This window comes from Pelobates fuscus, chromosome 11 (genome assembly GCF_036172605.1).
Source record: "Pelobates fuscus isolate aPelFus1 chromosome 11, aPelFus1.pri, whole genome shotgun sequence".
Taxonomy (NCBI): Eukaryota; Metazoa; Chordata; class Amphibia; order Anura; family Pelobatidae; genus Pelobates; species Pelobates fuscus.
The window spans coordinates 39,518,999-39,540,654 of record NC_086327.1 but is presented as its reverse complement, the minus strand read 5'-3'; the positions used below and the strand labels follow the sequence as shown (position 1 = coordinate 39,540,654).

The following is a 21,656-nucleotide window of genomic DNA, read 5'->3' as shown; positions in this document are numbered from 1 at the left end:
GAACTGGGCAGGCAAGTGGCAGATAAGATTCAATACAGATAAATGTAAACTCATGCATTTTGGAATAAGGAACCCACAAGCCACTCATACATTAAAGGGGGTTGAGTAAGGGATAACAATAAATGAAAAGAACTTAGGAACAATTATAGATCACATACTAGGCAACAATATGCCACTCCGATCTTAGAATGCAAAACCTACTAAGGTGATTTTGTGCATAAAAAGGGGGATTCATGTAATCAAAATATAATTTTGCCTCTTTATAAATCAATGGTAAGAACTCACCTTGAATATGCAGTTCAAATTTGTGAACCCGTTTTAAAGTAGGATATTGCAGAACTAGGAAAAGTGCTGAGGTGTGGCTTTGTCACATTTAATACATTTTTTATACTACCATCAAGGAGTGATTTTCCATCTTTGGAATAACAGTCTTCTGAGACCATGATATGCCTAAATACCACTTCTAGTGTGTAAGTGTTACTTAATCTAGCGCAATAGATGGTCTTTTAACCCCTTAAGGACACATGACATGTCTGACACGTCATGATTCCATTTTATTCCAGAAGTTTGGTCCTTAAGGGGTTAAATCTGCACTTATTGTTTTATAATTTTTGTTTCCCACATGCCCTCTTTTGGAGTTTGAAGAATTCATATCAGCTCTATACCATCTTTATAAATTTTGACATGCCTACAATCAACTAATTTGTGTGAGTGCAACCTTGAATCGTAAATGTATATTAGTTTTGATATACTACCCTATGAGTTGTTTTATTTTCCCCTTCTGTAGATATTTTTTCTGTTTGATATAATTTATATGTATGTAAACAGGTTATTGATTCAAGGAGATATCTGATTGCCATTATGGAGTCAAGGAGGATTTTTTTTCCATTTTTTGTGGCACAATTGGAAATGTCTACAATTATTTTTATTTTGAGTAATTTTGAGTAATTCCACTAAATACAATTATCAGTATAGTGTTTACATTTTATATGACCCTAAAACGTACTACTCTGCATACCTGATTATACAATTGACTGTACATTAAAGCAATGTGGCTTTGTTACCTTTTGTCATTGTCAAATTGTAATTCTATAGAGTTACAAAAGTCTCATCAGACTTGTAGTGGACCTATTTTGCAAGGAGATATATCTCAGAAAATGTTGGATGTATTCTTTTTAGAAATATATGCTTTTAGAAAACAGTTAATTTCATGCTGTATGTTACACTTTTTCTAAGCAGTGTCCACAATCTGTAGTCTTTGACCTTATATATCAGGAGGTGATAAAAACATCTACTCTCCATGTTTGTAAAAAGCTTCAGCACAAGATGACGATTCTAGAGTTTTAAAGGGAATATATGGTACAACTTCAAGGTATAAAAATTAGTAACAAAAATTCCGTACATGCGTCATAAACAATATATGAGTTAACAAGTGTAATGCAAATTTAATTAACTGGACACATTACCCGATTGTTGTTTTTTTTTGTAAAATTTTATATACTAAGAAAAGTTTTGTTCACAATACAAACATGGGTATACATTAAAGTCCGTTGTTTTATTTCCTGTATACTATGGCTTTCACAAAGATCAGAGCAAACTACGCATTCTTGGAAAACCTATTCTGGATGCTGAGGGATGAAGGGGAAATGTAGTTTTGGGGATGTATGAGGTCCTTATTCACACCAATCAGTCATTCTTTCTTCCACTAACGTCTCCCCGTCACCCACTAGTCTTCTTTTAACCATACATAAGGCACACGGCCAGATTCCATATTCAATTATATTTCTGATAACAATTGTGATAAATGGTGATACAATCATTTGTACAGGATTATGTTTATCTGCATAACCGGTGATAAAAGTTGTGAAGTAATGGAAAAATAAAAATCTAACTAAAAACACTTTAAAGCCAAAATGTGTAGGTACACATTAATACCTTAGGAAGTAAGGTGGCATGCATTCTAGATTACATTGAATGTGGTGCTTCTGTAACTTTCATCAATATGGAAATCACATTTTTATTTTTTGCAATTTTCCCTACCATGTTGTTTCTGAAAGTTAAATAAATACTGAATATACTGTCTTCCAATACTTCTGAGAGTGTTAAATTAATTTGCATCAAAGGGTACTCAGAGCAAACCATAGTGTGCAAGTCATCTTAAAATGGTGCTCAAATATACTGCTGATGTGTACATAACCTGCTTATGTTAGAGAAAGAAAATTCTGAAAGTGTAATGTAAAATATTAGTCTGTATGTAGACATACTGTTTATACGTCCCAACATTTCAAATGGGCAAAGGGGGCCATTTTCATTTTAGAAGTGTGAGTGGGGGTGTGGCCAGGGCCACGGCTGCCCTGAGAAAATTTAGGTGACTTGCTAATAAAAATCGATGCCACTAAAATGTAATTTAGAATATATCTTATTTCACAGACTGATTTCTAAAGGCACATTACTGTGAGTATGATTGTTGTGGTGCTCTGTTATACACTTAGACACCCCAACAATATGGAGTTGCTAGACAAGAGGGACATTAGGATAGAAAGGAGGGGCAGTGGGATTTGGTCCCAGAGTAGGGAGTGTCCGTTCTAAATCGGGACACTTGGGAGTTATGATATTGGCTACTGCAGTAAATACAATACTGCTACTGCAGTAAATACAATTTCCAAGCTAAAACCAAGCATCTGTATTTCAAATTACATTGCAGGCTTTTATTGCAGACTGTAAATATGTCCTGAAATTTGCCATGAATTCTCTCCCACGTGGCTCAAGGCTCCTGTTAAATGGGCAGGAATGACCTGAATTAGTTTTTTCTTAGCAAGTTAAGGATTAGCACTGAGCAGGTGTATTTCCTATTGCAAAGGAATGCATATGGCTGGTAGGAAAGAAATTACATTAGCAATTTACTGCATAGTGGAAAGTGCCCATGGGAAAAAATATTCTCCCGATCATGTGGAAATCAACCCATTAAAAATGTCAAGATAGTGGCTTAACATTTGGTCTTATAAGGTTGTGCATTAGTCTTGATTCTACCTTAGTTGCAAATAGGACAAACAGATCAAATATTTTTTTTCAGGGATACCCACTAATTATCAGAATAAAAAAAAAATATGTTTAGGTTTTATTTTCACTTTAAGGTGAAAATGCATCCAGTACACTTCATCACAACTGTTAGCGCAAGTAAAAAAATATATATATATCAATATAGTCATTATGGCGCACAACTTTTATCTTCACATCCACTGACAGGCCTGGTTGTCAAGGCAACACAAAATTAAACATTTTTAAACAGTGAAACTGACAGGGTTAGTTGATTAACTACCTATTACCAAGATGTTGGCCTGTTAGGGACATTTTAAGACTAAGCTATGCACCCCAGATTTAACCACTAGAAACAAGTCCCCTGCCTCGGTACACATTTCTAAACATCCTTCTAGCCTCATAATTATATTTTCACGTTCTCTTCACATAACCATCCACCTTAACATGCACGCAATAAATAGGGGACCCTTAATGGGCATGTGTGACCTATATAACAGGAAGTAAATAAAGAGAATAAAATGGTGAAGTAAGTATAGTGGTAACCAACCAACATATAACAAAATGGTGGCTGCAAACAAACAGAACTAAAATTCTAAGCAGTGATCACAAGTAAAACTCTACAAATTAAACTTAAGGCCTGCTTTTTACATGGTTACAGTGGTATCTGAGTAGTAAATAGGGAACCTACTGTATTATTATTCATTATATTCAAGTAACCTGTATGAATGTAAAAACACTTTTAGGCCCTAAGGGCTTTCAATTGAGAGTCCGGGCCTAGCCAGTAAAGCCTAAATTATATTTAGACATGGTGCTAAACATCACTTTCGTTGTTTAACTAACAATTTTCATCTCCGGGGAGAAGTTTACTCTGGAAACTGTTAAAATATGAGTTTGCAATAAAATATATACTATGTAGGCTTAGAAATGAGTGCCTAATGCCCAGCAGACTGCTCTTGAATATGCTACACGAGACTTAAGCTGTGAAGACTGCAACTACAAATCCCATTCATTTCAGTTTGAGGAAGATAAAGTATCATTATTTTGTGAACATTATGTAGTCTTTTAAGTGCAATATGACATAAGGTGCTCCATGCACCCTTTTCCCACAATTTTCATTTTGGCATTTTTCAATATATCAAGCATAAAATTATATGGATGAACTTGTGATGTTGCCCTGTTGAGTTCTGCCAATTTGTCCCGGAAAGTATTCAACAGTGCAAAAATATATCATATATAATTTTTATTTTTTTTATATACTTTTTTTTTTTTGCCCTCAAGTCTTTCAAAAGATTTGATTTTTTTTATTTTATAAAAACCTGTAAGTTTGTAAATGTTCCAAATTTTATTTTATATAGCAGCAGATTGTATTTGAAATTTTTTTTGGTTTAATATTTACTTTGGCACTTTCTTTCGGGATACTACTGAAATATACCCACATACCAATGTCATTTGAAGCCACCATTTTGAATCCATTCTATACTTCCATTGAACAATAGATCGCTACAATGTCTTTGTGATTATGAGCTTAACACAGCATAACACATGATATTCCTCTGCTGAAATCCAATTTCGATATTGCTCCTTCCTTCCCCTCTCCATCAAAATACATACAGTAGTGTAAAGAGTAAGTCAGAGTCTCGTCTCTTGAATACTAATCCACCTCACTTGCTGCTCATCTTCTGGAGTGCTGGGATACACCATTGGCAGGACATGCAGACTGTGGGCAGTCAGCTAAGTACACTTTTTTCATTATTATTTTCATAATACAGTATCAAATCCACTCAAAAGCATATCAGCTTTTCAATACAAAAACTAAAAATGTTTGTCTTTTTCTTTCCACTTTCATTTTAGGCACTGAATGTGTGACAGAAGAGTGTGCATGTCAAGTCTCAAGACATTTTTTTATTCCCAATGATACGTGTCAATAGTCCAACAGGTCAAGGCATAAATTCTTCAGTGTTTTGTCTCATTGGCAAGTCTCTTCCTTCTTCTTTGCTTGCTTTTTATAAGAGAAACAAAATGACATGCTGCCACCAGATGGGAGCTTAGGACAGAGCCCCCTGGTTTATTCATCACAGAAAATCGACTGGAAGTAAAAACAGAATGCTCGTTGGTCTATTTTTCCTACAAGAAAAAGCATGGCTGAGGAACCCCATGACGGTGCCTAATTTTGTCTTCTCTCCAAGCTGAAAAAGAGGCTTCTTGGCAAGAAGGTTAACTACTCAACTAGCCAACATTACTCACATTATAAACACCTCCTGACCTTCAGATAACTTCACAAGTCCATAATGAAGAAGTACACCTGTTTGGCTTCTATCTCTAGTATACTTAAGGCCAAGGTGCATCAAAACGATAACACAGTAGGATTTGCTTTGCTCTACTCCCTGATAAGTTAATCTTGATATCTTAAGTCATTAAAAGCTGTCCACAAAACAAAGAGCACAGAGTGAGCCAGTGTAGAAATAAAATACAAAGAATACAAAAAAATATCACTGTGCAAGCCTACTTTTACCAAATAAAAGAAAAAAAAATAGTGGGCTACAAAGTAGTGATGATAGCTGGGATGTTTCTACCACAGAAAGTGCCGACATAACATTTCAGTGGAATCCAGTGAGCTACGGAAAAAAGCAACCTCTGGGTATAGGACAGGAATATCTCCGATGTTACCCAAAATTCCTTAGAATTAAAATAAAATATCGGAACCGTACCGTGAAGTGATGCACTTGGCAGCAACATATTGTAAAAGAGATTTTTTTTTTTTTAACCATTATGACTGATGTAGGTTTCTACATGGCTTCCCAGCTTGGAAATTGTTTCACACACACAAACATATATTTATATATAATATAGATATATATATATATTCCTTTTGGCTCAAAACATAACACAGAAAGGTTCTGTTAGGGTGAGGTCTTTGTGGTTTTGTGGCCCTTCCCCTTCCGTCCATGCATCGATTAAAGGGTCCCATCCCCTTTTTTATAGTCTCCTGTCCCGTGAAAGGTTGAGAGGTCTGGGGACAATGTGAGACGTATCCACCTTTTTCCCAAGCTCATAATAGCCAGTCCTACATGGCTTAGTAAAGGGGAAGGGAGAACTGCTTTTTAGCTCAGTCTTTGACCAGTCGATAGATGTGATGCTGAGCTCCATGTTCACTGGTTGACACTTCAAAGACGTATGCTATGCACAAAAGTAATTCCTGGGTTTCCCGATTTGTAACCACCTGTGCCAAAAAAATAGATAAATAAATATACGTCTTACATTGTACAGTAAAAAAAAAGTACGGTAACACTCTTTGCAAAACATTACTATCAAATCAATAAAATTAAACGGCAATAAAATATAATATGGTATATTAAGCATAAGTAATAGCAGACATGGGTTATAGTGTTCACTGAAAACAAATGAACATTTTCAGACCAGATCAGTAGTATTTAAGATGTGTCCCTTTAACATTACTCATTTTATAACTTCTCTTTTATTGCCCCACAAACAGATGATGCTTATTTGTTTTTATATATATTTCACAGCGCTCTACAATTATATAGAAAGGGGATCTATATATAGTTGAAGACCCTGCTCAAAAAAAGTTTACATTTATGAGCACTTGAGGTAGGCAGATATTTATGATATTTAGGCAGATATTTTAAACTGATTATCAGTCACAATGTTACCCCAAATCAGTTCCACTGGAGTAAGGCACACTATCAGAAATTGTTTCATTTTACCCTGCCATTATAAACTTATACATTTAAAAATATTTTTAAGCATTGTACGTATTTGATTTACGGCAAATGTCAACTTTCTGAAAGTTGTTTTCATTGCCAGTTAGCTTGCGTTTCGATCGTTTTGTTACTCTCACTGGCTACAAGAAAGAGAGCAGAATGGTTAAACAGATGTCCGTGAGTCAGGGGGCACACAATGTATCATCAAACAGATGTTCCTTATTAAATAATGCTAACAGATGGGAGTCTGAAAAGATCGGAACGGTTTTTCTTAGCACAGCAAGAGAGATACAGAGATCTAAACGCAAGCAATTTGAAAAGTAAACAACTTTATACATTTAAAGTTGTGCAACATCTGTGACTGTTATATCTATAATTTATTTTTCTCTTAAGAACAGTGTACAGTGATTTAGACCAAGCTCAAAGTTACATTGAATACTAAACATATCAACATTTTTATTTTAAAGGTCCACTCCAGAATACAATTTTTTTTTTAAAAAATCACTGTTTAGTAGATATACCCCGAACGAATACATGCATGCATTTTTATGCATGTACTCATTGGGGGTGTATATTAAAATAACTTGCAAAAGCTGCTGTTCTTAAGAAAAGCAGCCTTTGCAAGCACTCTCCCTTTTCCCTGGAAGAGATTTTCATTTTCACTAAGAAGCCTTTTGGCTCTCTAGGTACACATTTATAAGCAAGGAAAATTCAGTACTCCCCAACTATTAAGTATTTCAGCAAGCTGAAGGGCTTTATGGGTGTGGAGTTGTGAGAATATTTATGGGATAATAAATATTCAAAATTATATTTTATAAAAAATTATAAATAAATAAAATTATATTTGTAATTAATATCAAAAATCAATATTTTGTCACTGCATCCCCTTCAAGGGGAAAGAGTTTAAGAGTTTAAGAGAAAAAAAAAATTCTCTGTGTCTTTTACTTTCTGCTACTAGCAGGCAAAATGGAGTTACATTTGCTAAACAGTGACTTACAGGAACATATATCCACAAGATGCCTGACAGAATGTTCCTTTAAAGGACCACTATAGTGCCAGGAAAGCATACTCGTTTTCCTGGCACTATAGTGCCCTGAGGGTGCCCCCACCCTCAGGGACCCACTCCCGCCGGGCTCTAGGGGGAGGAAGGGGTTAAACTTACCTCTTTCACCAGCGCCGGGCGGGGAGCTTTCCTCCTCCTCTCCTTCTTCCTTGCGACGTCATCGGCTGAATGCGCATGCGCGGCAGGAGCCGCGCTCGCATTCAGCCGGTCGCATAGGAAAGCATTTACAATGCTTTCCTATGGACGCTTGCGTGCTCTCACTGTGATTTTCACAGTGAGAAGCACGCAAGCGCCTCTAGCGGCTGTCAATGAGACAGCCACTAGAGGTTTTGGAGGCTGGCTTAACCCTCAGTATAAACATAGCAGTTTCTCTGAAACTGCTATGTTTATAAAAAAAAAAGCGTTAATCCTAGAGGGACCTGGCACCCAGACCACCTCATTAAGCTGAAGTGGTCTGGGTGCCTAGAGTGGTCCTTTAAGAAGTGTTAAAGGGTATCAGTCACAACCCTGATTACACTATCAACACTTCTGGGAAATAATGCTATTGAACAAAACAAAGAAAATCACCTAGAACTGTGTTCACCTTTTTTCACATAAAGTTCTGTTTTCTTTTAAGTGTATATGAGAGATTTAGTAAATTACATCATGACTCCATACTGACAAGGCAAAGCTAGAGTAAATATTGCAAATCAGAAGGAGAAATAGAAACATTGTGTCGTTAATCCTCTTCTTTGTATGCTTTCTCTATGCTGACTGCCAGGTGCAAAGGACAGAGTTTATAACAATGACTAACAGGGGGCTAAGATGGTGGCACCCAGTTACTGGATAAAGAGGTGTGGATTTCTAAATTTTATTTTATTTTTCACACCTTACAAATACATGTTTATATGACTGTACAGCCACGTATGCAAATGAGCAGTTTCAAACTTAAATGACCAATCTGCATACTAGACCACATGCTGATGTCATAGAGGGAATGAAGTTAAAAAAAAATGGAGATGTCTTAATTTTTACCTGCAATATAGTGAAGTTTTCTAACACACTGTTCATCATGTATTTCTCCGGAAGCTGTTTCAGTTTGTGGATAAAGTTGATGAGATATTCACACATAGGAGAGCGATGGATTCGGTACAGGAAACGTCCATTTTCAAACCGCGCATACTCTGTCTGTGGACCATAAAAAAGATATTTAGATTTAATAAATTGTCTGAACTTTTCTATGTCATTTGTAACATTGTCTCATTTGTCTGTAGATTGTTGAGAAGGTCCTGAATTAAATTTTAGTAATAAACATTCAGATTAGAGATACATGAAGTTCCTTGAAAGCCACTCCAACTTTGCATGTTTTTGGGCGAAAGAGACAAGGTGCTTGGGGGAGACACACAGAGGGCCTGGGGAAGGGGAGAAAGGGACACACACACACAAATGAGCTGGGAGGGAGAAAGGAACACCCACAGGAACAGGGAGAGAAGAGACGCACAGAGTAGCTGGGGGGGAGGAGAAAGAGACACACATAGGGGCAGGGGAATGATAAAAAGAGACACACAGAGGGGTCAGGGGAAAAAGAGACACACAGAGGGGCTGGGGAGAAAGAGTCACACAGAGGGGCAGGGGAATGAGAGAAAGAGACACACAGAGGGGCTGGGGAGAAAGAGACAAAGTGGCTGGAGGGAGAAAGAGTCACACAAAGGGGGGTTAAGACACAAAAGGGAGTGGTAAGAGACACACAAGGGGGGAAATGAGGATAAGGTTGACTAAAAGGGGTGTAAGACACAGTGGGGGATATGGTACACTAAATGGATAAGACAATCAAAAGGGGGGAGGGGGGGATTGGAAAGCAAAATGCATATTTGTCTGTGTAGCCCATGGGTGTGGGCTGGTCTAACAAAATCTAGATCCTTGCATTTAAAACTTAAATGACCACTTAAGATTATACATTTGGCTTCTCCTGTGACAAGAACCCTTGTGATTGGTTGTGCTTACCTCTACTTTCTCTACCACTTGTTTCCCAAAGGAACAGACTTTGGAAGAGCAGGTTATGGTCATATTTTCAGGACTCTCATATTGGCTGCTGACACCATAGAATACACCTGGTTCATCCTGGATGCTCGTATTAAGGTCAGCCTAAAGAAATAGGAATAAAAAATAAATATATTAAGAAGGCTTTAATGTATGGATGTATTAGACTTATTTACCCTGGTGATAATTTAACTGATGAAATATGACTGCTAAAACGTAGATGTGATATATAGCTTGTGATACTAGCTATTTATCATACATTTGATACATTTTGTCAACTTATGTCATATTTCTTAAGGACTTTAGGAATGTAACCAAAAGCTTTCCGATGGGAAAGCATTGTGATTGGCTTTGATCATCAATTCTGATTATGTCATCCAAGGAGGCAGATCAGGGGCAGAGCCAGCACCAGCACACTGGAATAAAGGTAAACCTTTACTATATTTAGGAGGGCAATGGGGCTTGATACTGGTTTTTACCACTATAGGGTCAGGAATACATGTTTGTGTTCCTGACCGTATAGTGTTCCTGTAATTATCTAGTGGACCTCATTTGCAAGGATGGAAAATAAACAAATTGGGATGTATAATAGGGTCACATATTCTGGGGACATAAATTTACAAAATCCAAATGTATCTTCTTTTCTATATTTACTTGCATGACGGTGAGGCACAAAACACTCAAGCCAAAGGTAATTAAATTAAAAGTGGTTTACTTGTGTAGCACAAAGTCTACATAAATATAAAAAAAAGACAGAAAACATAAAACCAAAGAAAAAAATACATACCCAGAATTTGACCAGGAAGAAAGCATTGGGTGGACCCTTCTCATAAAGTTCTTTCAGGCCTCCCTTTTTCTCTGGAAACTTGTCATAGATCTGACGGACATCCACAGATTCCAACAGAGCATCACTATAGGAGGGATTTGACTGGCTGATGTGCACATACAGATGTTTGTTGTACTGTTAATGAAGAAGATGAATTTGTTACAAAAGGCTAAAAGATGGAAATGGGCCACAGTCTACAAAGAAGCACACAATAGTTATAAATTGTTCTTATAGGACAGGGATAGGCAATCTTCGACACTCAAGATGTTGTGAACTATGCGGTGGTCTCAAGCATTAAGGAAGATGTAGTTGCCAACCACTGTCATATGTATTTGCCAATAGGTACTTGTTCTTAAACTAGTGCTTCTGTTACTAGGTGGACTTGCGCATGGGCAAACAGCGTGCTTCGTCCAAATTTATTTAAAAATTCACCCATATAGAATTTTGTCCAGAGGTTCGGTTTGTCAAATTACGCATTCCCAAATTTTTCTTAATTCAGCTGTTTATTAATCAACTATTTTAATTGCCACCCTTATGTGGGATTGACACATTTTATCCTGCAATACACATACACACAATAAAAAGAAGAAAACTAAAAACAGTGTGTTCAATGTTGCAGTTGGTATATTACCATGCTAACAATAAAACAACAATACCAAAAATACAAGTGATAAACGTAAAGGGGTTTCCTAACTTGGCAAAGTTCCCTATTCCTAAACTCTCTAACACAAAACCTCTTAACAGTTAAAGCCCTAGCGATTATCTCGAAGTTTCAAATCCTGAACTGTGAAATTTTGTTTTTAAAAATCTTGATAAAGTGCATGTTAGCACCAAATGTGTGTTGCTGTGGCTGTATTATATTTTGAAATGCATGTGCTTGGGAAATGAAAAAAAAGTGACTTGACAGAATGAGCACTGGATCATATTTCTTTGATGGATTGTTCTTTATGAGCTTACTATGCTATATAAGTGATACGGAGAGGGGGACACTGTTTGCAACTCAAACAGTCATCTTAGCTATGACGTTGTCCTCTACATTATAAGGAAGAGGTACAGACTGTTCGGTAATATATATTTTCAAACAATATTTTTTTTTTTTTTAGAAATGCCTGGACCTATTTTTGCCCGTCTAGCACCATTAATATATGTACTCTAATAGCTTAGGGGGTTACAACAATATGTGGTTTTAACCTTTGCAGCAAAAATACATTAAAACCATTTTAATCAAACATCTGTTCTTAAATGTAAAATCTACTTTGCCCTTTGCTAAGTCGGTCAACAGTTGTCAGAGATGAATGAAGGCTCCTCAGCAGTAATGGATGGTTTTTGTTACTTCAGATGCGGCGTAACCTAGTAACTTCGCTTATAAGAGTGTTGCCATTAACAAATTTAGCTATCACTCCTTGATAGCAAGAGCCATGTCTAGAAACCATTATGTTTCATTTTGTCTGAACCATGCAACTGCCAACTGTCGATCTGCTAGGTGGCACTTACCGTATCTGGTTCTCCTTGTTGTTCCATAAAAGCCAAAAATTCAACCAAGCGCAATTTTGGAGTGCCGATCGAACGACCTTGCCAAGCAGGCCCTGTAGGCACAGGGGAGAGACTGGCAGGGCTAGCATTATAACCTTGATTCAAAATAGAACAGAATATTCAATTTAGGAAATATCACTTGAAGCGAAAGAAGTTTGACAGCAATTAGACAAGATTAAAGATTATAACAATTAGGTACATGTTTTGGGGGTGAAAATTCTTAATCACGTTAACTCTAACTTATTTCCAAAGTCCCAATTACAATTTTTAATAGTTGTTGTGTAGGCGATAAAAATGTTAGCTTAGAGTAAAGATGTTCAGTGAATGTTTAATGTATATGCTAACACCTTCAGTAAACGTAACATTCCCAATAAAAGCAAAAATATATAGATGGATAGATAGATTAGATAAATAGACATACCCTGAGTATTAAATTTGTAAAATGTTACATTTGAAACAGTGCAATGCATAGGTTTGGTTACAATTAGTTGTGCTAGTTTTAATGAATAATCGTTATTTTATTAGATATTTGCTTCATTTGCTTTTAACTGAAATTTATTCTTTCATATTGAGTGCACCTACAAATATTAAATATCCTTTTTTTTTTTTAAAGGATAGGGCTTTATTTTGATATTCATTTTACATATATATATATATATATACACACTTATAAACGTATCATTTAGTACGGTTAAAATATAGAAAAAGTTAAATGTTCACAAGTTTGTGTGTGATATATTTTCGCAACTAGCACAGCCAAAGAAAAATACATTAAAATAGATTCATATATTTATCCGGATATTAGTACTGCTCTAATGCCTTAAGTTTTGCATTTAGTTTAAGTTGGACAGATACTACACTGAACAAAATTATAAACGCAACACTTTTGTTTTTGCCCCCATTTTTCATGAGCTGATCAATAAAATGCACCTGTGTTCGTTGTCTATAACATACGCCTGCCCATACCATAACCCCACCATGGGCCACTCGATCCACAATGTTGACATCAGCAAACCGCTCACCCACACAACACCATACACGCTGTCTGCCATCTGCCCTGTACAGTGAAAACTGGGATTTATCCATGAAGAGAACACTCGGTATTTATCCGTAAAGAGAACAAGTCGGTGTGGTTACACATGGTCTGCGGTTGTTAGGCCGGTTGGATGTACTGCCAAATTCTCTGAAACGCCTTTAGAGATGGCTTATGGTTTCGAAATGAACATTCAATTCACGGGCAAAAGCTCTGGATGACGTTCCTGCAGTCAGCATGCCAATTGCATGCTCCCTCAAAACTTGCGACATCTGTGGCATTGTGCTGTGTGATAAAACTGCACATTTTAGAGTGGCCTTTTATTGTGGCCAGCCTAAGGCACACCTGTGCAATAATCATGCTGTCTAATCAGCATCTTGATATGCCACACCTGTGAGGTGGATGGTTTATCTCGGCAAAGAAGAAGTGCTCACTAACACAGATTTAGACAGATTTGTGAACAATATTTGAGAGAAATACGCCTTTTGTGTACATAGAATAATGCTTCGATCTTTGAGTTCAGCTCATAAAAAATGGGGGCAAAAACAAGTGTTGCGTTTATAATTTTGTTTAGTGTAGTATCTGTCCCACTAAAACTAAATTCAAAACTTAAAGGACCACTATAGGCACCCAGACCACTTCAGTTAAATGAAGTGGTCTGGGTGCCAGGTCCACCTAGGATTAACCCTTTCGGCAGAGAAACTGCTATGTTTACCTATGGGTTAATCCAGCCTCTAGTGGCTGTCTCATTGACAGACGCTAGAGGCGCTTCCGCGCTTCTTACTGTGATTTTCACAGTGAGAAGACACCAGCGTTCATAGGAAAGCATTGAAAATGCTTTCCTATGAGACTGGCTGAATGTGCCCGCGGCTCTTGCCGCGCATGCGCATTCAGCTGATGACAGGGAAAGGAGGAGGAGAGTCTTCAGCACCAAGGGAGCCCGGCGCTGGAGAAAGGTAAGTGTTTAACCCCTTCTTCTCCATCCAGCCCGGCGGGAGTGGGACCCTGAGGGTGGGGACCCTCAGGGCACTATAGTGCCAGGAAAACGAGTATGTTTTCCTGGCACTATAGTGGTCCTTTAAGGCATTGGAGTATTACTAAATTCAGGATTACTAAATTCAGGATACATATATGAATCTATTTTAATGTATTTTTCTTTGGCTGTGCAAGTTGCGAAAATATATCACACACAAATTTGTGAACATTTAAGTTTTGCCCCTTTTTATATATATAATGAACATCAAAATAAAGTCCTATCCTTTAAAAAAAGGATATTTAATATGTGTAGGTGCACTCAATAGGAAAGAAGAAAATTTCAGTTAAAAAAGTTCTTATGAAGTCTTATGAAGCAAATATCTAATAAAATAAAGATTATTCATAAAAACTAGAACAACTAATTGTAACCAAACCTATGCACTGTACTATTTTCATCTAATTTTGTGAATGAGATTCTTGTTCATTGTTCCGATAACTTGTTAAACGTAGCAATAATTACAAATGAAGACAATGAAAGCGGAGAAGAAAGAAAATAACAAGTAAATCATAAAATACACGGAGATCGCTGTTTATACCTGGTACGGCAGGAAGAGGGGGAGCAGGCTGCATGGGGTATGGAGGCTGAGAAAACGGCTTAATGCTAAAGAAAATAATACAACAAAACAAAAATGAGATAATGGACACAAATAAGGTGGAAAGATTCACCTTTCATTCCTTTTCCCTTGAAGCAGTTTATGTGATCAGAAAGAGAGAGAGAGAGAGATTGGAAAATATAAAACATATTTACAGCTGAAAACCTTTTTAACCATTAATAAACAAAAACTTAGAACAAAACGCACTAATATTTAAATTTCATAAATGACTAATAAGTTAAAATCAATGCAAATGCAATGCAATGAAATGGAGTGACTGCTGTTGCAAAGGCTTACGGCCTAGTTCAGAAATCCCAAACCAGCACTGTCTCAGAACATCTCCCAGAAAATAAATTAGACAAGCTCATAATGTTTAATAATGCCAACATTTACACAACAATTAACAAATGGTGCCTATTAAGAAAAACAAAGTATACAGAAAAATAGGCGTTGACTGATCTTGTGTAAAACAAAATTATGACAAATCTATATTACAGAATTCTAATGTATTGATGATGACAATGTAAATGCAATAGATGACCATTACACCTTATAAAACAAGCCAGATGGAAATAGTGAGGGTGTCATATGATATTGTAAGAAGAAAGATGATAAATACTTACTCCTGTGGCGGTCGTGGCTGACCAGGTCCATCTGACCAGAACTGGAAAAGCTCTGTGGCCTTTATAAAATAGAAATAAAATAAATATTTTTTATATCCACCTTGAGGGGGAAAGAATTCTATTTTTTAACTGGAGTTTTGGGGTAACTATTCTACAAATCCTGAAACCCAACAAGTTCCCAAGAATGGTTATTGTTTGTGCATTTTCCATGTACTATCTGTATCTATACAATCTATATTTAATGACATATATTTTTATTTAAGGGCATAAGAAGTCATTTGACAGAAGTGTATGCTAAATAGCTATTTCCAACGATCACTAGTGTAAACACTTTGGAGGACACAAACTGCAATTACAACTAGAATAAACATCTCGATTGCACACTGATCGCATAATGGCAGTTCTCACAAATGGTGGCAAGTGTGGTTGTAAAAGAGCTGTATTAATAATAAACATTTTCTATTAAAATAAGACTCAAAGCACTTAAACTGCAACAATCAAACTACTTAAACTATTCTACATTTAGATTTATTACATCTTTATTTTGGTCGTAGTTAAATTTAAAAAAAAAACTAATACAGTCAGAAACAGAATAAATTGAGCATGACTGGTACCTACCCCTGGAGTGGGTTGGAATTGGGGTTGTGGGATTCTGGGTACCCCCAACTTATTTTGAATTGCTGTGGCTGATACGAGTTGCGCTGAAGACATCGCGGCCATACTCTGTAGAGCTTTATCTTTTGCAACCTGATCCTGGAACAACAGTGCCAAGACAAGAGTACCTAAGTATCCATCTCGTAACATAGTACAAAAAAAGGTAAAACCAGAAGCAACGTGTTTGCTTAAAAGACGGTTCATCGCCAACCTCCACCGAATATTCTTTACAATATAAATTATTTACATCTTGTAACTCACACATTTAACCGGAATTTTGGTCAACTGCAGAATGTTTTAGACTACATTTCAGATGATACTGGAGATTAATTGAGCATCATGGGAAATGCAGTCCAAAAATGTGTGCAGTGCCATCAGGCGATAAAATGTAACACACGTGGATATATAATATAACTTGTAATATAACTTGTCAATAATTATCGAAAAAAAATCTTATTTTAGACTTTTGGGTTTACCAAGATTCTAAAAAGAAAAATTAAAACACATTTTAGATATATGTCTGTAGTGAGCTCATCACAGCTGACCAAATAGTGACCCCATAGTTATATTATGGGGAAAGCGTGGGCGCAGGGGGGTGCAGCTTATAGCATTATGATCTGCAATGGTGAGCTCTATATTCGTAGACAAATACATTTGTTTGAACAATAAAATAGTTATTTTAACAACATGGAGAGAAAAAAAAAGATTCCACAAGACTGGAGCATTTTTTTGAAAACTCCCCTTTGACACTCTGAATACAAGCTCATCAAGCATGTGAATACATAAAACATTGTGAATGTCAACAGAAATTTAGACGAAAATTACAAAGACTCATAGGGTTATAGAGATTCCTATGGCTACCGGTGATGAAATGCAATTCTTTTAATCTAGTTAACGATTCAAGTAAAACAAATCACTGTCCTGTCTGTTACATGTGGGATTTCTGCACAACAGGGAAGCTATGGGTTGTGCCACAAACAATTTTCTTTTTGACTTACACTGTATTCCGTCTGGGCAATCCTGACACAGCCAGAGCATCGTAATTTGACCTCGATTCATTTTTTTTAATACGTTTTTCAAATGATTGAAATCTGTTAGAAAAACTTTCCAACTCATTTATCTGCAGAAGTCACCATTAAAGTTTATGGAAATTGATGTAGATAAATTATTTTGAAAGTTTGTTCTAAGAGATCTCAATTATTTGAAATGCTTATCCCAAAATATTAAATCAAGTCTATGTCGTCCTACACTTGCACCATGGTATGGAGGGATCCAAGGCCCTCCAACAATTTCTGGGTCCTGTCCCTCTAACCCGATTTAGTTCCCTGGTGTAACGCATTCGGTTACACAAGGGAAGGGTCATCACGGTGCATCATTAGATGTGCTTGATCTGTGAACAGGAATTAGGACATGGCGAGAGAGCACTTCAGCAGTTTTCTCAATAAGGTCCTGCAGGCTCGGGCTGGTCAGAAAGGTCACTAGTCATCTCCTCTCTCAGGCTATCCACCCTTCCCGATCTGCATACTTCCCAATGTTGGGTATTATACGAATACCTAAACACACATGCATTTAAATGCCATTTTGTTGTAGATGTCTAAGCGCGGAGCATCATGGTGCTGCGGAAGTGAGTGTTTTTTTTTTTTTTAACTAACCTTTACTACACTTCTCTCTCCAGGAAGCACGTCAAAAGTATATAATGGGGTGAGGGAATAAGGAATTGTCACTTTCAGAGAAGTGACAATTCTCCTTTAATGCCCAAAGGCCAACACGGTAAATCAATAAACTATAGCAGAAAGTTGTAAAACAAAAGGTAAGGTAATTTTCCAGGCCAAGCTAACAAAATTACTATATAGAAATGTATTTTATGACATAATGGAACGAATACCACCACCACTAATAGAAGCTACATGATGCACTCTCTTCAGATAATTATCTTTAAAATACTTCTTTAACATCTATAAATCTAACATTGTGTGACATCACATGGAATGTAGTTTGACTCCACAATATTCTAAAACAATCTTTGCCGCTGGTTGATTTAGAAAATATTGGTAACTCGTCATACCACCACTTCAGGGAATGACAGATATTTATTAATATTGGACACTTTGTTCCTTATACAGAATTAAGCAATTTCTTGTGAAGAAATATATGCTACACCCTTACAATGTGTTTTATTTTTTTTAAATTAATTCCAGCATTAAGTTAGACATCTGCCGTGGTGGAACAGTATAGACCACAGTACGCTCAACTGAGCATTTTGCTTGCCAGATTGCAATCAAAAGCATATATGGAACTGTATATTAGATTAATAATACTGTTGGCATGGATCTGGCCGGTCGAGTAACCCAAAATGTTTGTGAACTACATTTCCCATGATGCTTAGTCAACCTTATGATGGCTGAGCACAATGATTAACATTGGAAGATTGAAATTCCTACGAGAAAAGCCTCCAAACAGCCTTCACCCAGAATGATAAAAACATTTGTGCATTTTGTGCTCCGTGTTTTATACTCTGAATTCTTTGCTGATTACTCTTTGCCTGACTGTTCTTATTCTCTGGACCTCATTTAAGATGCAGAAGAAGATCAGGTGGCCTACATGTTACAAACTGCAGCGTTCTGGTACCAGCAAATATTAACATTCTTAAACAGGTGTTCTCTCTTCTTTGTCTCACCCAGGACAAATCTCAAACTCAGAATCCAGTAGTTGCCTCTCAGCAGAGATGAGGAGCCATATTGGGTCCAGGATCCCTTGTTAAACAAACAAGTCTACACCTGTAATATAAGGACAGCCTACAATGGCTGTACCACTCAGTCTTGTTTACATTCCTGTGCACTGTGTACAGCTAGAGCGCCTGAATAAACTACTTGCGTTACTTTGTTTCTTTTACCATGCAATTACAAAATGTATACTATACAAAAATTGAATCATGAGTTATTTTGCCTCATTTAGATTTCAAACCTTGACTCCTACGTTGAACATTCACCTGTGGGTTTTGGACTTGAGCATCCATTTATCTTAATATTTCTTAAATTGCAATTGTAGGTCAGGCTTGGTTTCTGGATTCTGATATTTTACCCTGGATCTCAGGGTTGGATTCTTTTAGTAGTGTCAGGGTTTACTCTGCTACTCAATCACAGTTTTCCCAAAGACTTCAAAGGAGGAATTTCTATTCAGTGCAGGGTAAACCTTAGTCTGCTAAGATAATTCAGTCCTTTGTGAGATCCTTATATCTATGTCTCAATAATTCTAAGGTCGTTTATAACAAACCCCAGGACTTAACTTTTAAGGGCAATTTCATGAATTTCATGAATGATATTTATACATTTCTACTCTAATCCTCTACTAGGCCCATCTATTTGTATAGTGGTCCAACACATTTGTGGTCCAGTCTCATACTCATTTTGCACAGAACTACTCCGTAAAGAACTACAGGAAAAGTGGGTATTTTCATGCAAATTATTCTCTATAATTCCCAGGTGTAGCAACTTTGGGTCATAAAATGACTGTGCTCTCGGCCTGATACAAAGTGCAGACTTTATGTTATGGATAATTAATGTATAGAAGTCCTTGCACTTTGACAGCTAACTTTTTTCAAACTTTATTACTACAATAAATGTTGTAAAATGAAACATATCAAGTTAGAACAAGATGGGAAGGAACTTGTGGGATGAAGTTTATATCCAAGTGCACAAAGTCATTTCAAATGTTTGAATTAACCAGGGAAGACGCACTTTGCTAATAGCATTTCACAAACCATCGTGAAGTCTACAGACCCCACATCCTTTAACACGATTGTAAGATAGTAACAAATTCCCCATATGTTAAATGAAAATCTATACTTTGCCGTTGCAGGTAACTTTTCCTAGTGTAGCACAGTAGCAGACAAAATTATCATTCCATACTGAAGCCATTTTCCCCTTTTTTTTTCTAGTCTGGAATTCCAGCAAAATCTTTTCGTGTGATAGTAGTATCTTTTTATCTTAGATATGTGGTGTAGTGGATTACTTTCTCTATTTTAGTATATTAGCAGATTTTCTGTTCCAAGTGTAGGGTAGTATAATAATAAGTTTTCCTAGCGCAGGGATAGTAGATCTCCTTCAACCTGAAGTAGGATTGCAACAGAATTATACCTCCAAACACTTCAAATGGACAAAGGAGGACACTTTAATTTTAGGGGTTGTGAGTGGGGTTGTGGCCAGATAGTAGGATATTTATTTTTCTCTGTTATCAGCAATAGAATATTTTTCTCTGGTATATGATTGTGTCTAATTAGAAGTAGAAGATACATTTTCCCAAACTGTATTTTTCTATAGTGCAAAGAGAAACTCATTAACTTTTTTCCCTACATGAATGTTCTTCCTTCAAAGCCACCGACAAAAATGTTGATTACCATTACTAGGAATGGCATGATATGAAACACTGTGAGGGCTGTTCGCTAACCAGGGTTAGGCAACCTCTGGCACTCCAGATGTTGTGGACTACATCTCCCATAATGCCCTTAGAGCCCCAAAGCTGGCAAGGCATCATTCCATAACATCTGAAATGCCGGAGGCTGTCTCCCTCTGCGCTAAATCATGAATTGTCTTAAATTCATGAGAAAATTGCTAATTTTAGAAAAAAATACTGTTAAATTGGTACAATTCTCTACTCAGCTACATTCCAGGTCCACGTTGGCCTAGAATTAACAGTTTCCTTATGAATTCCCGTCAATTCCTGGTTAAGTGATCTTGAGTATGATTTGTACAAATTGGGTTTTTAGTTAGGAAAATTTAAAAAAGACAACTAACAACAAGTCAACTAACAACTAAGACGTGTTACATTGTTTGAAACCACTAAATGCCACAAAAATTACATGAGTTAGGATAATGGTATCTATAATACAACCTACTTCCTTGTACGGAAGAAGCATTTGTTTTACTGGAAAAGGACAGGGACATGCAAATGAAATGTCGCTGTGCTGCATCACAGGTGATTTTAATCGCTAGAAGAATAACTGATTGATCGAAATACTGGGGAGCTTTGTAAAAAAGCTAAACCTGACATTCTTTTAATGAACGACAAAACAACAAATAAAAAAAAGATTCACTCTTGTGTCTTGAGAACTGTGGCAAAAATATATTGTTCTCTTATCATGACCCTCAAGAAGACTTTTACGAATTAAAGAGATATTTAATTGTGTCATGCCATTGCCATCAGTATTCATTTAGAGATATATTCTGTTTTGCTACATAAACAACTATTTTACCCGCTGATCAATAGGAATATTTAAAATAATGGCAATTTAATGTTACGTTATTAACACTAGTTTAAACTTGTTAAATCAGGGGTTCCAATGAATTATTCCAGTGGAACCCTTTAAAATACTATACCAACATTGTGGAACCCCAAATTTTTTTTGTGCCACAGCGCAAACCTTTTATATCCAAGTGCACAAAGTCATTTCAAATGTTTGAATTAACCAGGGAAGACGCACTTTGCTAATAGCATTTCACAAACCATCATGAAGTCTA

The 21,656-nt window shown here is 36.5% G+C and overlaps 1 protein-coding gene across 3 annotated transcripts in view; it reads right to left on the bottom strand.

Moving 5' to 3' along the window:
- Window positions 1–4,411: 4,411 nt before the first annotated feature.
- TEAD2 (TEA domain transcription factor 2) overlaps window positions 4,412–21,656 on the bottom strand; it is an 83,852-nt gene continuing 66,607 nt past the window's right edge. For 2 of the 3 annotated variants that reach the window (XM_063436258.1, XM_063436260.1), the window contains 8 exons: window positions 16,105–16,239; window positions 15,487–15,545; window positions 14,807–14,871; window positions 12,164–12,297; window positions 10,631–10,804; window positions 9,808–9,948; window positions 8,839–8,991; window positions 4,412–6,259 (listed from right to left, as the gene is read on the bottom strand). In XM_063436258.1, the coding sequence (XP_063292328.1) occupies window positions 6,146–6,259; window positions 8,839–8,991; window positions 9,808–9,948; window positions 10,631–10,804; window positions 12,164–12,297; window positions 14,807–14,871; window positions 15,487–15,545; window positions 16,105–16,239 (975 nt within the window). In that variant the 3' untranslated portion in view covers window positions 4,412–6,145. Of the gene's footprint in view, window positions 6,260–8,838; window positions 8,992–9,807; window positions 9,949–10,630; window positions 10,805–12,163; window positions 12,298–14,806; window positions 14,872–15,486; window positions 15,546–16,104; window positions 16,247–21,656 lie in introns of all 3 variants that reach the window. The other variant, XM_063436259.1, reaches the window with a different exon arrangement.